The 17,843-nt window shown below is 39.4% G+C and overlaps 2 protein-coding genes across 7 annotated transcripts in view; both read left to right on the top strand.

Annotated features, from left to right (window-relative positions):
* UBE2Q2 (ubiquitin conjugating enzyme E2 Q2) overlaps window positions 1–9,921 on the top strand; it is a 59,043-nt gene extending 49,122 nt beyond the window's left edge. For 4 of the 6 annotated variants that reach the window (XM_050799886.1, XM_050799889.1, XM_050799891.1 and 1 more), the window contains 3 exons: window positions 7–102; window positions 5,858–5,924; window positions 8,307–9,921. In XM_050799886.1, coding sequence (XP_050655843.1) covers window positions 7–102; window positions 5,858–5,924; window positions 8,307–8,338 — 195 coding nt within the window. In that variant the 3' untranslated portion in view covers window positions 8,339–9,921. The remainder of the gene's footprint in view (window positions 1–6; window positions 103–5,857; window positions 5,925–8,306) is intronic. The other 2 variants (XM_050799887.1, XM_050799890.1) reach the window with 2 other exon arrangements.
* FBXO22 (F-box protein 22) overlaps window positions 1–17,843 on the top strand; it is a 278,566-nt gene that overhangs the window by 234,409 nt on the left and 26,314 nt on the right. Inside the window, exons 2-3 of the mRNA XM_050799880.1 lie at window positions 12,934–13,103; window positions 13,479–13,617. Coding sequence (XP_050655837.1) covers window positions 12,961–13,103; window positions 13,479–13,617 — 282 coding nt within the window. The 5' untranslated portion in view covers window positions 12,934–12,960. The remainder of the gene's footprint in view (window positions 1–12,933; window positions 13,104–13,478; window positions 13,618–17,843) is intronic.

The raw sequence follows: 17,843 nt of genomic DNA on the forward strand, positions 1-17,843 counted from the left end.
CTGTAGGGCTGGAGCAGTGCCTACTCAATAGAATCAGTCATCATGCAAATAAATGCCACCTTAGTCAAAGGCAAAGCCAGAGTGCAGTTTGGAGCAAATAAGGTACTTTTGTTAAGAATTTTACATAAACCATAAGATATATTTTATATTTATGAGCTTTCTTCCTGTCTTGACTTAATTCTTTTTTGAGATAGTTTCATTTTCATTTGGTTTTTTTTCTTCTTGTTACAAAAGTGATCTATAGAAAATAAAGAATTATAAGAAAATTAAAGATACTAATTGATAATCACTTAATGATTTAATATCTGTTCTTTTAGTCTTTGTTATATTTGCTGTAGATAAACATGTCTACAGTTGTAAACTTATTATTGGTATGTATACTATAGTAAATTAAATTAAAAATTACATGTACTTTAAGGTTTTAAAAAATTGAGTTCATGTTATAGAACTAATTCCTGATAAGCTTTTATGTGCTAGGCTCTAGTCTTTTCATTTATTTATTTTTACTTTTTTTTTCTCTGTGCCTATTCTTACCAAGTTTTTTTAAAATCTTTTACTTTTTATTAACTCAATCCTCTTAATAACTTAAAAAGTAGATGCTATTATTATCTGCATTTTGTAGATGAGGTAACTGAAGCATACAGAAGTTAGTTAGACAACTTGTCTGAGGTGACAAGTGACAGAAAAAGGATTGGAACCAGACAGTCTGGCTGCCCTAGGCCCAACCAAGGGGAGCTGAGAGCAAGCCATGGTACATAAGGATGTTGTTCAGGCTGGTTTTCTTTTCAGTTAACATGAAACATAGGCTGTAACATTAATTTTAGGACATAAGTGAGACAGCCTTTCAAAGCCAGAGGTTTGTTACCATGACTTTTAGCAAGAATTTGTGGTTTAAAGGCAAGATGGTGCTCTCAGAAGCTTCCATTCACTATGGAGGGAATGGTAGTTGAGTTAAATAGTGAAATCCTGGAGCACACAGTCTTCAGGGCAGCTTCTGACCTATTTCTATGGTCAGCATCTGTCTTTCCCTGCTGCCCATAACCTCCACTTATTCTCACATAGAATCCCCTAGACTGTGATCACATTCAGATGAGAGAACTATTTTGTTTTTTCCAGGGTAGGAGGAAGTGAGTCACTACCTATACTAAGCAGTCCAGTCTCCTGTGTATAAATGAGCAAGGTTGGGGAGCCAAATCTCTTGGAGAATCTCAGGATTATGCAAGATGGTAAAGTGGTCTCATGTTAGTTATATCCACAGCTCTCATCAGAAGCAGACAGATACTTTTTGTAGGAAAGCATCTCTAATTTAAGCCTGTAGGATTCCCAAAGATTAAAAGAATTCACTCCAATCATAGCATTCAGGTAGTCAACTCAACATATTTGAGAATTGTCAGAAATAATAAATAATAGATATATTTCCCAAAGACAGTAAGTTTTGGAATTATCAGATACAAAACACATACTTCAGATATTAGAATTATGAGAAAATAGTTACATGTGAAATCTAAAATAAAGAAAAAAAGATGGAATCATAAAATTGAGCAAGCAGTAAGACTGCCAGGAATGATGAGGAAGACCTGAAAAGAAAATGGATGAAATAGAACTTACAGAAATAAAAAATATAGATGGGTATGGTGGTTCACGCCTGTAATCCCAGCACTTTGGGAGGCCGAGGCAGGAGGATGGCTTGAGCCCAGGAGTTGGAGACCAGCCTGGGCAACGTGGTGAGAACTCATCTGTACAAAAAATACCCCCCTCCACCCTAAAAAAACAATTAACTGGGTATGGGGTACCTGTCTATAGTCTCAGCTACTCAGGAGGCTGAGGTGGGAAGATCACTTGAGCCCAGGAGGCCGAGGCTGCACTGAGGCATGTTCACGCCACTGCACTCCAGCCTGAGTGACAGTGAGACTGTTTCAAAATAAAGAAAAAATGTAATTGTTGAAATAAGAAACTCAGTAGATTAGATACCAGAAGAGAATTAATTGATTAGATGATTATCTCAAAAAAATACGTTAGAATGTTACACAGAGAGACATGGGGATAGATGATAGGGCAGAAGTTGGTGGGGTTGGTGGGGAGAGATCAGAGTGAGGGCTAAAATATGTCTTAGTGGAATCGCAGGAGGAGATATTAGAATTATACTAGAAAGTGAGAGAAATAGAAGTTCTAAAGGTGATAGAAGCAAGTCTACATAAATCAGTCATAACAAATGTAAATGGACTAAAGTTACCAGTTAGATTAAGTTAGTAAAATCCAGCTGTTTTAATCTTTATATTTAAAATATAAAGGTACAAAAAGGTTGAAAATTTTTATAAAGGAGAGTGATAAAGATATGCCAGTATACATTAACCAAAACCAAATGATGTAGCTTTAGTATCAAACAAAATAGGATTCTGGAACAGAAAGCATTAGTAACAATTTGATGATAAGTCTGTTAATTAGGAGGACATAGCAATTTTCGTATTTTATGTACCTATCAAAATAGCCTCAAAATACTCAGGAAAAACTGATAAAACCACAGGGAGAAAGAAGTTGACAAGTCCACTATCATAGTTGGAGATTTCAACATACCCTGCATACTACTAGTCAGATAAACAGAATGCCCCTATGTAGATTTGAATAACCAGTGAACAGGCATGGTATAATGGACATAGACCTCTGTACCTAATAATTAGATATAGATTGTTCTCAAGCATTTATGGACTATGGGAGAAAAATTAATTATAAATCCATAAAATCAGAAGATTTAAAAACAGTTGGTACCATACACACCATATCATTTAAATATGAAGCAGTTAAGGTTAGAAGGCAATAATGAAGAGATTAACAAAAAGCTATGTGAATTTGGAAATTAAACACAGCTGTAAATCATGGTTTTAAAAAGTAAAATGAAATTTTAAAATGCTTAGAATTGAACCACAATTAAAATACTAGAATTCTATCTATTCCTCTCTCCCCTCTTCTTCCTATCTGGAACATTCAAGAAGCTAATCTTTTTCAATGAACACCTCAAATACTGAAAAACAGAAAAGGACAGATGTCATTCTCTGATCTTAGTTAAATCTATAAGTTAATAATAAAACCAGAAAACAGATATTTCTTTCTGGAATTTTATAATTCATGCAAACAGCCCTTAGGTCAAAAAGGCCTTCAAAATTAAAACTGCAGAATATTTACAGAATAGCAATAATGCAATCATTACTTATCAGAGACTAAAGGAGAGCTCAGAGGAATGTTCATTGCCAAATCCTTATGCCATTAAGAAAAGAATGAAAATGAATCAAGCCTCTAACTGATTGCTAGACAGAACAATGAAAAACCCTGAAGGAGGCCGGGGACGGTGGCTCACTCCTGTAATCCTAGCACTTTGGTAGGCTGAGACGAGTGGATGACCTGAGCTCAGGAGTTCGAGACCACCCTGCGGAACATGGTGAAACCCATCTCTGCCAAAAAAACAAAACATGAAAATTAGCTGGGTGTGGTGGCAGATGCCTGTAATCCCAGCTGCTTGGGAGGCTGAGGCAGGAGAATTGCTTGAACCTGGGAGATGGAGGTTGCAGTGAGCTGAGATCCAGCCATTGCACTCTAGTCCAAGTGACAGAGCAAGACTCTGTCTCTTAAAAGAACCTGAAGGAAAGCAGAATGGGGAAATTATTAAAGATATACAAGCAGAAATCAGTGAGTTAGAAGAATAGGAAGGGCTAGACCCACAGTACAGTAAAGCCTCTGCAGAAACATTTGTTTAAACTGGGCATTTGAGTACCTTGCTACTGATATTGAGACTGGGGAAGGCCAACATTCTTATTTTCTCTTTGTGTTTTGGGTGGTGGGCAGTAGGGTTGGAAAGTGACTACTTCACAGTCATTTGGGAATTTCAGGGTATATATATTTTTTATGTACAGTTTGTTTCTGAATCTTATTTTTGTCCTTTTTGTGAAAATACTAAAAAAAACACTTTTTCATTAATGTTAAGAAAAACGTGTTACTATACATTTTATGTTTAGTTTATTAGGTGCATTATGGCAGGGCTGTACTATTTTATTTGTGTGTGTGTGTTTTTTTTGTTTGTTTGTTTGTTTGAGACGGAGTTTCGCTCTCGTTGCCCAGGCTGGAGTGCAATGGTGTGATCTCGGACTCACTGCAACCTCTGCCTCCCGGGTTCAAGCGATTCTCCTGCCTCAGCCTCCCAAGTAGCTGAGATTACAGGTGCGCGCCACCATGCCCGGCTAATTTGGTATTTTTAGTAGAGACGGGGTTTCTCCATGTTGGTCAGGCTGGTCTCGAGCTCCCGACCTCAGGTGATCCAACTGCCTCAGCCTCCCAAAGTGCTGGTATTACAGATGTGAGCCACCGTGCCGGCCGGCTTTACTATTTTAAAGAGCTCTAGATGTTGAAAAAGACTACCCTGTAGAAAAATAGGAAAAGTCCTTACATAAATTTAACATGTTAAAAAAATAGGAAAAGGGTATAAAAAGTCTGTTTACAGAAATAGAAATAAATGGCTCATGAACACATTGGAGACATGCTCAGTCTCACTCAGTAATAGAAATACAAATTAAAACTGTACTGGGAGTCCATCTAGTATATTGTCAGAAATCTACAAATATTTGAAGCACTGCACTGGTGAGGCTGCATCAAGGCACTCTTACAGATGGCTGGTGGGCAGACACATTTGTGCAGTTATGTAATCTCAAAATTACTAAGGCATGTATAACTTTTGACCTAGGAGCTCTACTCTAGGACATTTTTACCAGTACTCAGCAGATATACGTACAAGGTTGCTCATGGCAACATTATAACAGCAAAATACTGACAACAACCTGATGTCCACCAATAGGGGACTGATTAAATATTTGAATATCCATGTAATAGAAATATTTCAGTGTTTAAAACAGGTATGTTCTATACTGATTTGGAACATTCTCCAGGATATGCTAGATGAGAAAAGGGGCAGATCAGTATCTGTAGCATGCAACTGTTAGTGAAGGAAAGCCGGGACAATGGCTAATAACAGTGGGCTGTACATGAATATTTTTGTGTAATCTTAAGGACATAAAAGAAATTAGTAATAGTGGTTAACTTGTGTGGAGGAAGGGGGTTGAATGGGAGGAAACTGGATGTTTAGGGTACAAGTAGGAGGGAGAGTTTTCACTTAGGATGTAGACATTTTTGAGTCTTGTGCTGTGTGAATTTATTATGCAAAAAATTCTGCGACATAATATAGTGGATAGATGGGTACCACTATGGAGAGTGTTCTGGTATATTAATTCGAAGTGAAGATATAGGTTGGTTGTATGGTGACAAAATTAATCCTAGATTTGGCTCCTTAAAAAGATTGTATATTTTTATCAAAAGAGGGCTCCTTTAGTAAGCCAGGTGCCAATTATGGGCGTTCTTTAGATTTCTAACTTAAAATGTCATTCATATGTATAGTCGTGGAAGCTTAATATTTTCTTATCTGAAAGTAATATTTTGTAGTTGTTTTTAAAATAGAAGCTACATGAAGAACGTTTGAGTTTTATTGACATCCCGATATAATCCTTTAACTTGATTCAGCAATATGGAGACAGACTCTAGAACCAGAAAGCTTTGTAGTTGTCCAATGGTAGGAAGACTTATAAAAATGAACTGTGAGGCTTGTTGATTTTTATTGGGGTACAATTTTGGTTTTGTTATTTTTATAAAATTGTAGAGAATAGTGAACTTGAGAAATGAGGCTATTAAGTTAAAATTGTTTTTGAAATGGAGAGTCAGTTTCCTGTGTTCTTTTAAGCACAGTGTGATGCATTCATAAATTTATTGTAATAATTTTCACCTAATTACACTTGATTTAAAATGTGTAATTCTCTTTCAGAATCAATATAATCTAGCAAGAGCCCAACAATCCTATAATTCCATTGTACAGATACATGAGAAAAATGGTATGTTTAATTCAATAAGTGTTTATTGCCATTTAAGAAGTTTTAGATAATGTATTAATATTTACCGTTTTATTTTTCTGTTTTTGCTTTAGTTTCTTAAAGTACTGTTACCATAGTGAAAAAAACTTGTGCTGCATACAAAAATCTTTATTTATTTATTTTATTTTATTTTATTTGTTTCTTGAGATGGAGTCTTGTTCTGTCACCCTGGCTGGAGTGCAGTGCTGCTATCTTGACTCACTGCCAGCTCCGCTTCCCAGGTTCATTCCATTCTCCTTCCTCTGCCTCCTAAGTAGCTGGGACTACAGGCGCCTGCCACCATGCCTGGCTAATTTTTTTTTTTTTTTTGTATTTTTAGTAGAGATGGGGTGTCACCATGTTAGCCAGGAAGGTCTCGATCTCCTGACTTTGTGATCCACCCGCCTCGGCCTCCCAAAGTGCTGGGGTTACAGGTGTGAGTCATCGCGCCACAAACCTTAACATTGTACTTCAATCAAAATTTTTGTATCCTATACACTTGGCCTAGGTATCTCAGAGTCAGAATCAAGATTTTTTTTTTTTTTTTTTTTTTAAAGTAGATTAATGCATGACTCACTTTACTTACTTGAAATCAATGGTTGTAGGAATTGAGTTAAAGGCAACTCTTTATAGATGGAGTTCTTGTTGTTACAACTGGAGTGCAGTGGTTGTTTATAGGTGTGATCATAGTGGACTGCAGCCTCAAGCTCCTGGGCTGATGTGATCCTCCTGCCTCAGTCTCCCCAGTAGCTCGGACTGTAGGCACAAGCCACCATGCCTGTAAAGTATACTTTACTTTGCTAGAAATGTGTCAGTTTGTGACTTAAGATTTGTGTTTTGTGCTTACTTATTTTAATGACAAAGCAAACTTGTCACTTTTTCAGTGATTGCTTACTTACGGCAATAGTATTCAAAACAAAATTTTCAAGCAGAAGAGAGAAACGATAAAATTTGAGGACAAGGCCAGGTTTTCATAATAATAATTTCTAGCACACAAAATTAGTAGATCCAAAGAAACCTGTGTACTACTTTGATACTTTATAGATCTTGGCATATTCATACTGTTCTAAAGTTTCATACTAAACAGTACGTAGTCTAATTTGCCTTTTTATGGAGAGCTTAGGTTTTTGTGGAGCCTGGGAAACAGATTTCTTATTTTTATTTCTTAAACATTACAACTGGCATTTAAAAAATATTTATAGAAAATGCTGTATTTGAGAGTGTGTGGGTATGTGTAAGCTTAGCTGTGATGAAAGAGTAATAGATTCAGAATCGGGAGAGATGACTTCTAGGGATTTTTTTAATCTTAAAAAATTTTTTTTTCTTATTTGTAAAAAATTGACACGTTATACTTATTGTGTACAAAGTTTTGAAGTATACATAATTGTGGAATGACTAAATCTAGCTAATTAACCTAGGCATCACCTTACGTAGTTATCATTTTTATGGTGAGACACTTTACATCCACTCTTAGCATTTTTCAAGAATACAGTATATTGTTAACTGTAGTCACCATGTTGTACAATAGCTCAAGATGGATTCTAGTCTGGCTTGCTACTAACTCTGATTTTAGGCATCGTCATTTAGTTACTGCACCTGCTGCGATGGCTTCCTCGTCATTGGTGAAATGATGTCATGGCTCTGATAACAGTCCAAGTTCCTTATATTCTAAATTGCCAGGAGTTTGTTTGGGGAAATAAGTACTTTCCATGAGGCTTACTTTCAAGTATAGAACTGAAGTGGAATAAAACTTATTCTTTTAGTCTAATATTCCACAGTCATCTTTAGCTAGAGATGCCATTAATACAGAGCTCTTGTGTTGAAAACTCAAGTACAATTTATTCATAGAAAATAACTTTCTGTTGTGAAATAGCAAAATGCAGTGTTACCAATCCAAGTATAAGTTTAATTTTTACAGTAGGCCGGGTGCGGTGGCTCACACCTATAATCCCAACACTCTGGGAGGCGGAGGTGGATGGATCACTTGAGGTCAGGAGTTGGAGACCAGCCTGACCAACATGGTGAAACCCTGTCTGTACTAAATACAAAACAAAACAAAAAACATTAATGGGACATAGTGGCGCATGCCTCTGTAATCCCAGCTACTTGGGAGGCTGAGGCAGGAGAATTGCTTGATCTGGGAGGTGGAGGTTGCAGTGAGCTGTTTGCGCCATTGCACTCCAGCCTAGGTGACAGAGCAAAACTCTGTCTCAAAAAAAAAGAAAAGGAAAAAGAAAAAAAATTGTATAGTAGATTTAAACACCAAAATTATGAAGAGAGACTGTAGCTAGCCTTATTACATGCCAGTTCTTCTAATTTATTTAAGAATTAAGTATTTTAACTTTTTTTTTCATTCTATTTCAGGCTGGTACACCCCTCCAAAGGAAGATGGCTAAATATGTTGACTGTTGTGTGTTTGGACTAATGTTGCTTTAAAGAAAATCTTAACCAATATGCAGACACAAGCTTTGAGTGCCCCTATTACAGCAGTACCGAAGACGTTAGTTAATAGATATTTTAGTGGATAATCTGTCATCTGACATCCAGTATGAAGTTACAGCCTTTGCATTTTGCTCATTTTAGATATCTTGGACTGAGCAGTGGGGCCTTTATTGTATTTCTCCTGATAAATACACATACTGGCCACTCCTTATCTCTTTTTCTTGAAAAGTGAACTTTTTAAAGCAGCCAAGTCAGCGTCAGGCTACTGAAGTTGAGGCTTTAGAGTAACTTTCCTATATTGAGCCCATGGGTTACAAGGATTTGCAATATATTCCATTTACAGCCAGTACAAGTTTAATCGATGTTCAATATTGGTTTAGAAAATTTTAAGGCCTTCTAAATCATAATAGCTCTTTCATGTCTAAAACTATTTTATGATATTGCCAAAAGGATAGGAAACCTACTCATTAAATTGTTAAACTTTTTAATGACTATGTGAAGATATGAATTGTTTCCTGAAGATAATACTCTTAATTGAGTTACATTGTTGTTCTTAGGCAAAGCAGTGTAAAACTATATCAGTTAAGGCTTGCAAGTAGTGATTTCCACTGGGGCATCAGAGTTTTGCTGGGCTGAATCTGCTGCTTGTTGGTTCAGTGTTTCTTATGAACAAGAGCCACAGTATAGAGCTTAAAGTTATTTAAAATACTAAGTCATCTTACGTTTCCATTTTATTAACGGGATGTTGCAATCATTTGTAAACTAATAAACTTATAAAGTGATTGGCACAAAGACTCCTTGAGCAAAAGCTGCGCAGTTAAGTAGAAAAATATACTTAATTTGGAGACTCTTACAGTAACTTTTGCCATAGTCAAAACAATGGCTTTTACATTGAAAGATTAATAGAAACTCTACGTATGTTAATTTTTGATGGAACCTGACTCAAATCAAGGTACTCTCCATTTTATTGCCTTACCTGAATCAGTCCTTTTTGGTTGGTAATAGATTTTTTTAATACACCCAAGTTTGATTTAAAAGTAAATTCTAGTTATTAAGCACTTTTAATAAGAAATCCAGAAGCACATTTTTCTGCACAAATCAGTTACAAAGTTCAAAAGTGTTTCTTATGCATTTGCTTTGAGATTCAGTTTTTAACTTTGTAAACCACATCTAAGAGACTTGTCATTTCTACATTATTGTGTGTGTTTAATTTCTTCTGATTCTATTTTGGTTAAGAGAGCAGTAAATTTTCTGGTATTCTTGTTCACTTGGTTACATTTGTATAAAGTTCTCATTGCCAGTTGCTCAGATAACAAGTGACGTGGCAGAATTCTTTAAAGCAGTAAAGTTCCTTAAGCCTAAGGCTAAATCTTGAATACATTGTTGAATTCTTTAATATCCTGATGGCAAGCAGATTGATAGCTGCACATTTGGCATGCTTTGTTTTATGGATTTTATTTTTAATTGCAGATTTATTTGGCAATGTACAGTAAATTTTGTAAACTTGCATCAAGTTTATGAATAAACCATTTAAAAATTTGGTTTGTGCTGATCATGGCAAGCAAAAAAAAGATTACTTTCTCATTTTTCCATCATAAGAAAACTCTGCTTGATGTGTTTGTAAGCTCTATTGAGTTTCTGGAATAAGATACTTAAGGAGGGAAGTGGTGAGGGGAGGCTTGGAAGACAGGCAGATTTAACAATAGAAAGTGAAAGAACCTGGAAATGGTCTGTAGAATAGTCACCTTTTCCTCAGCCTTTTTCCTCTTCCGTTCTCATTATAAATTGAAGTGCTACTTTTTCCTCATGGCTATCCTTAGTTCCCCCAGTGAAAATAATCTGCTACTTCTTAGCGTACCCATTTCTACCAAAAAAAAAAAAAAAAAAAAAGAGTCACAGCTACTCAGGAGGCTTATACCAGTGACAATGTCATACTATCCACCAGTGTGGGAAGGAGGATTTGGGAAATAGTTGTTTTCCATAAAAATATTTCGTTAATGTATAATATGGCCTCCTTACACACAATTGACAGGTTATTTCACATACAAGAAGTCCAGAGGTAGGATAACTCCAGTTGTACTGTACATCTGGGCTTTGCTCTGCTTCCTTGAGATTTTTCTATGTTGGTTTCATCTTTTGGTTGCATGTTATGTGCAGCCACCTTACTTGATTCAGAGGTAACTAAATGCCCCTGTTTTCTAGTGTCTCCTTAGGAGATGAGGAAATCTCTAAAAGCACCATCCCATCAAGTACACGGCCTCTCGCCTTTCCTTGGCTACATCAGGGCCCTGTGCCTACCCCTAAACCAATGGTGGTGAAAAGAATGAAACCATCGTGATTAGTTTGCACAATGGTTCTCAAAGCATGATTTGGGGAACACTGGAGACCCCTGAGACCATTTCAAGAGACTATTTTCATAATACTAAAACATTTGCCATTTTCACTCATTCTTTCATGTGTACAATGGAGTTTTCCAGAGGCTACATGTGATTTTGCAACAGATCAAATTCAGAAGCAAATATGAGAATCTGTCTGTCTTCCATTAAGACAGAAATTAAATATTTGCAAAATGTAAAGTGATGCCGCCACTGGTAAACTGTCCTCTCCCTGTTTTATATCAGCCACAAAGAAAGAACGCCCACTTTGAAAGACAATGGGTTGTCGTTCAGTAGCCAGAGAATGGAGAAAGGGAGCTCATGCTCTCAAGGCACCTTCTCCCAGAGGGATAGGAGGCTGGGGAGTTTAAAGAGTTAGCTGAGGGGGCGGGGGAGGTATGAAGGGCATACACAGGCTGGAGTTCCAGACAAGCAGGCATAGTCCCTGAACGTGCTGCTTCATACATCCATGTTCATGAGATGCCAGTGAGCTTGCCTTTTAGGGAAGAGGATTTTAGCATTATGTTAATGATCTAAAGGTAACCGGAGGGTGCCTCTTTATCTTCCTCTGGTATTCCACAAGGGGTCAGGAAGCTCTGGTGACATCTGGGCCATCTGGATTCCTTAAGCAGCTGCGCCTATAAATAGACTAAGGAAAAAAATTGGTTGGGCTTGTTGGCTCATACCTGTAATCTCAACGCTTTAGGAGGCGGAGGCGGAGGCAGAGGCAGAGGGATGTCTTGAGGCCAGGAGTTTGAGACCAGCCTGGGCAACATAGACCCTGGGTCTACAAAAAAAAAAAAAAAGAGTCACAGCTACTCAGGAGGCTTATACCAGTGACAATGTCATACTATCCACCAGTGTGGGAAGGAGGATTTGGGAAATAGTTGTTTTCCATAAAAATATTTCGTTAATGTATAATATCTGTTTTTTAAAAAGATGTTCTGATTTTTTAATATGGTAAATATTGATAGTCATAACACACATAAACTATTGGTCGTGTCAATATTTTAGGGTGTAAAGGGTCCTGAGGCCATAATGAGAACTTCTGATTTAGACCAAGTTTCTGCCCAAGATCTGGCGATCAAATCAGGGCTCCCTTAGGAAGGAATTGGCGGGAGGAATGGACGAACCTGTGTCTGCTGTGCTTCCATTTTTTGGTGGTTCTCAGTTTGAGCATGCATCAGAATCGCCATAAAGTTTGTTAAAACGTAGATTGCTGGGCCTCATCCCCAGTGTCTGATTTAGGAGATCTGGGGTAAGGACGGGAAATGTGCTAAAACTTAGTAGTTTCCAGGTGAATCTGATGTTCCTGGCGGGGAACTGGTGCACAACTTCGGGCGTGCTTCACAGCAGTAATCTCACTCAGCTACCTTAGAATGGCAGGTGCTATTTATGCCATTTTACTCATTCGAAACTTTAAACCTGAATATTACAACGAGTTAACTAAGTTTACCAAGGAATAAAGGCAGTGATTTTCACACACTAGGACAATTTTTTAAAAGCAAACACTGTCCGTTCAAAAATTGAGCTTATGCTATTTAAACAGGCATTGGAACTATGAAGAGCAATAAGTACTACCTAGTCTCTGCAAGGAATTTGTGAAATTAGAGAACGATGTAAACTCAGAAATATGGCGGTGCCAGGGCAGTGAGAAGCACACAGGATTTTCACTGCAGGAGGCCTCCTGGAAAGTTGCCAGGCGCGGTGGCTCATGCCTGTAATTCCAGCACCTTTGGAGGCCCAGGCGGGAGTATCGCTTGAGCCCTGGAGTTTGAGACCAGCCTGGAGAGCATAGGGAAACCTGTCACTACAAAAAATACAAAAATTAGCTGGGCGTGGTGGCGGGAGCTTGTAGTTCAAGCTATGAGGGAGGCTGAGGCGGGAGGATCGCTTGAGCCTGGGAGGTAGAAGCTGCAGTGAGCAGAGGCCGCGCCACTCCACTCCTGCCTGCCCACAGCATTACACCCAATCTCAAAAATGAAAAAACAGTTCCGAGCGTATTATGGAACGGATGGCTTCAACCTCTGGTGTGCGGACTCCAGGCCAGGATATTCACCGGCGTTGCCACGCCCACCGTCCCCGTCCGGCCGGAAGTGGCGCGGGCGCCTGCTCAGTGCGCGCCGGCCAGGCAACTCTGTGCTGGCGTAATCGGGTTCCTCCGGGCCGCCGTAGGACTGGTTCCGGCGGGCTAGTGAGGAATGGAGCTGGTGGGCAGCAGCGGCGAGCGCTGCGGCTCCTCCTCCGTAGACCCACGGAGCACCTTCGTGTTGAGTAACCTGGCGGAGGTGGTGGAGCGTGTGCTCACCTTCCTGCCCGCCAAGGCGTTGCTGCGGGTGGCCTGGTGAGAGGAGGCGGAGGCGGGAAGCTTGCCTTGTGACACGCCGTGGGCATGCCCCAGGCTGGCGGGGTGGGGAGAGACCGTGGGGACCCAGGGCTCTCCCCAGCTCCCTCGCCCTACCTGAGGTTACCCGCTACCCGCGAGGTATCTCCCAGCCGTGGTGCCCCGGGGGACTTCGCTGAGGGGCGAAGTTCCCCTTAAGGTTTTCTCCACTTCTGGCTCTCCTTCCGAACCAGCGCCCTGACTGACACCTACCTCCCCCGGGGACTTTGGATCCCGCAGGGATCTCCTGCTGCTCCAGTAGGTGGGGGTTTGTGAGCTGTGGGAGAGACGAAAATGAACGTCCGTTTGCAATGCTTTGTGCGTTTGCGTCCCCAGCGTGTGCCGCTTATGGAGGGAGTGTGTGCGCAGAGTGTTGCGGACCCATCGGAGCGTAACCTGGATCTCCGCAGGCCTGGCCGAGGCCGGCCACCTGGAGAGGCATTGCTTGGTTCGCGTAGTAGCAGAGGAGCTTGAGGCAAGTAGCAAGGGGTGTCATGCACAGTCATTTGCAGGTTGGTGGTTCAGTCTTTTGAGAACTATTTTTTTTTTTTTAATCCCAGTTTTGTTAATTCAAGGAACATCTTCTTGTGCCGGGAAAAGATTTTGTAAACATCAGTTTTAGTGACTACACGGTAAGGATGTGTCATGATTTATTTGACCGTTCATCAAATGTTGAGCCTTTTAAGTATGCACATTTTCACTATTAACAACAACGCTGTGCAGAACCTTCCCTTCACCTGCTTCCCTTGAAGCAAGTTTTTGTTGTCTTTTACCGGGAAGACAACTGGGTGTGTCTTGCTCAGTGTAATACGCCTAGAAAGCCAAGAACCAAAACTTAAAGCCAAATATTTCAACTTTCGATCCTGTACTCTTTTGCTTCTCTGGCCCCCAACTTCAAAAGGGGAGCCAACACCTGGAGAGATGAAGACTCGGACTGTGGAGTTGGAGGGACTGCAGGGTGTACCATCTCTCTGGGGAGTGGAAGGGAGCCCTTTGACAGTGAATGCCAACCTGCTGCTCTGTCACTCTGTTTACTTTAGTACGGCTTACAGACATAACTACGGTGCAGCTGTCACAATCAGGAAATTATCACTGATACATTTCTACCATTTTGTCCTCAGACTCGGTTCAGATTTTGCCAGTTGTCCCAGTAAGGTTCTTCATGGCAAAAAGATCTGTTCCCAATTGTAAGTTGCTCTAAGTAAGTCATGTTTCTTTAATCTCCTTTGATCTGGAACAGTTTCACAAGCTTTGCTTGATTTTTCCAAATCTTGACACCTAGGAAAATTGCAGGCTATTTTGTAGAACATCCATCAATTGTGTCTTTGGCAGGAAATAATCACAGAAGTGATGCTGTGCTCTTTTCACGGCATCCTTAGGTGGCATGTGATTTCCATTGGTCTCGTTATTGGTGGTATTACCTTTGATTACTCAATTAAGGTGGTGCTTGCCAAGTGTCTTCACTAAAATCACTGTTCTGTAATGATTGAGTGTTTTGTGAAGAGATCATTTGAAACTATGTAAATATCGTGTTTCAGTGCGTTTATTTATTTGTATCTGTACACTCTCGGAGTCTTATTTAATTCAGTGGGCTATAATCTGTTACTGTATTTTGGTGCTCAAATTATGCCCCCCCCCCCCAGTTTGGCTAGTGGGAGCTCCTTCAGGCTGGCTTCAGTGTCTTTTTAGAGATGACTGCATTATCTTTGAGCACTTTTCTTTTTTCTGGCACAAGATGTTCTAAGCTTGTCTTGGGTTTTACCTGCTTTGGTCCTGGAATTGGTCATTAAGCCCTGGCTCCTTTTGATGGAGTGTGGTATTTAGAAATCAAGGTCTAGACTCTTTAAGTGTACTCCTTGCCATTGAGGGATTTGCTGCTCCAAAGCCCAGTCATTAGACAGAGCCAAGGAGTGTATGTATGTATATACATGCATGTGTATGTATATACATCAGCATACACATATACACACGTTTACAACTATATGTATGTGGAAACTCATGAGTTCACACAGGTGCATCCTTTTCTAATCAAGTGCAGGATGCTTTCTAGTTTTGTCTCTGCTCATATTTGTACCTCCCTTTTGGGCAAAGGGAAACTGGTTCTCATCATTCTTAATGTATTTAGATATTACCTCAATGCCCCATATGTAACCACTCTTCTGTTTCCCCCTTCCTTGGGTGGTCTTTCTCCTTACCTTGTCTGGGCTCTGGAACTCTCATCCCAGGGAGCTGGCCAGTATCCAAAGGCAGGCTTGTAGAAAACTTTTCTTCTCTGGTGCTTTGTCCCAACTCCTGCCATTTTTCCAGAAGTTTATCATTTGGAAAAATTCAAAATGCAAGCAGGCTTTTTTCCTCAGAAGTGTTCTCTGGAACATCGTTTATAATAAGGGATACTAAAAACCGAATATTAATTTAATAAATAAAGCTATTAAATTATGAACTGTAAGTGTATTAATGACAAGAGCAAATGTTGATTTTAAAAGTGAAAACATTATAAAATTATATATTTAGTATCATCTGAATTATTAAAGACCAAAAGGGAGAGTAGAAAAGAAAGCCAAAATAGCTTTTTTTTTCTATTTAATGTTTTTAAAAAGTTTTCTCTCTGTGGTCATCGTTTTCAAATTTTTACCACAACAGGCATTATTTTTCTATAGCTTTAAGAGTTTATACATTGTGGTGGCTGTTAATAGCCAGACAGACTAAGGTATGAATTGTAGCTTTGGCATATACCAGTGGTGTGACTTTGAAAAAGCTACTTCTCTGAGCCTCAGGTGCTATCTCCATAAAATAAAAAGAAAAATAATAATTTTCCTGTGCCCTTATAGAGTTGTTGTAAGGATTAAATAATGAAAAGGTAATGCATATAACACATTACTTATAGTACCAGGAGCGTAAGTTCTCAATAGATGTCTGTTAAATATTCTTTTATTAGTATCATTATTAAAGTTCACATAGTTATAGTAATGCCCTTAGAGGAGTTCCTCCATTATAGTAAACTGCTGGTGAGACAAAAACATGAAAACTCTATCCAAATCATACGTGCTGTTTATTTGTGTTTTCCAAGTTATCTAGTGGACATGGGCACTTTTATAGCTATAAAGAAAGTTGATTTAACTTTTCTCTTAGAAATATTTTAAAGTCCGCCAGGCACGGCGGCTCATGCCTATAATCCCAGCACTTTGGAAAGCTGAGGCAGGCAAATCGCTTGAGGTCAGGAGTTAGAGAACAGCCTGGCCAACATGGTGAAACCCCTGTCTCCACTAAAAATATTAATATAAATATTTAAAAATATTAAATACTTAAAAATATCAAATATATAAATAAAAATATTAAAGTACAAAAATTGGCTGGGCGTGTTGGTGCAAACCTGTAATCGCAGCTACTCAGGTAGCTGAGGTACCAGAATCGCTTGAACTGGGGAGATGGAGTTTGCGTGAGCCCAGATTGCACCACTCCAGCCTGGGTGAGACTCTGTCTCAAAAAAAAAAAAAAAAGAAAAAAGAAAAATATTTTAAAGTCTGCCAAAAGCTTTATAAAACAACTTGCCATTTGTAACTTCTTTGAACAGTGGAATGTGGTGCTAGCTGTCTTAACTGTGCTCTGAGAACATTTCATGTTGAGACTTGTTATGTCACTTCTTCTAGTGTGAATTAGGACGGAAAATTCAGCAGTTGCTTTTCATTGGGTGCCAGGAGAGGGAGATTCATAAAATCTCAGGACCAGACTTTTAATCCTTGTTCAGGAGTAAGAAACCTGAGGCCTAAAAGCTTGATGAGGGTTATTCTGCTGGTTTGTGGCAGAGTTGCCACTAAGACCTAAATCTGTTTTTTGTTTTGTTTTGTTTTTGAGACAGAGTCTCGCCTGTTGTCCAGGCTGGAGTGCAGTGGCCTGATCTCGGCTCAGTGCAGCCTCCACCTTCTGAGTTCAAGTGATTGTCCTGCCTTAGCCTTCTGAGTAGCTGGGACTACAGGTGCACGCCACTGCACCCAGTTAATTTTTGTATTTTAGTAGAGATGGGGTTTCACCCTGTTGGCCAGACTGGTCTCACCCTGGCCTCAGGTGATCCATCCACCGTGGCCTCCCAAAGTGCTGAGATTACAGGCGTAAGCCACGGTGCCTGGCCCCTAAATCTCTTTGAGTTCTCTCTTCTTTACTCACTATACCAGGCATCACAGATTCAGATGACTTGAAGGTCAGGCAGTTGGGTGAAGAGGGTCAGGTGGCTCAACAGAGTGGTAGCACCATGGCAGACTGGAAAGGCTTGCCTCCATTTAGCCTTAGTTAAGAGGCACGTAGTCTAAGTGTTGCCAAAATGTCCAGTTTTTAAAAAGAATCTGGAAATCCACATTTTATCTAAAAATTCGGTGGAATTTTGAACATTGGCATTCAGTTTACATTTTCTGAAAATGCTGTGTGGAGCAAGGAAACTATATCTGTAGGTCTTGGGCAGCCATGGGCCCCACAGGCCATCATGCTATCTGTCTCTTTTATTAGTTTATCTATATAGAATGTATTCTGAAACATCTTGGCATTCCCCCAAATTATAATGGACCAACTTTTTTTTTTTTTTTCCCACTTAACCAATAGTGAGGCTTTGCTATATGCTAAGTACCTCATGGACCAACTTTTTTTTTTTTTTTCCATTTAACCAATAATGAGGCCTTGCTATATCCTAAGTACTTCATTTTATTCTGGTAG

Source organism: Macaca thibetana, chromosome 7, assembly GCF_024542745.1.
Source record: "Macaca thibetana thibetana isolate TM-01 chromosome 7, ASM2454274v1, whole genome shotgun sequence".
NCBI classification, from domain to species: Eukaryota; Metazoa; Chordata; class Mammalia; order Primates; family Cercopithecidae; genus Macaca; species Macaca thibetana.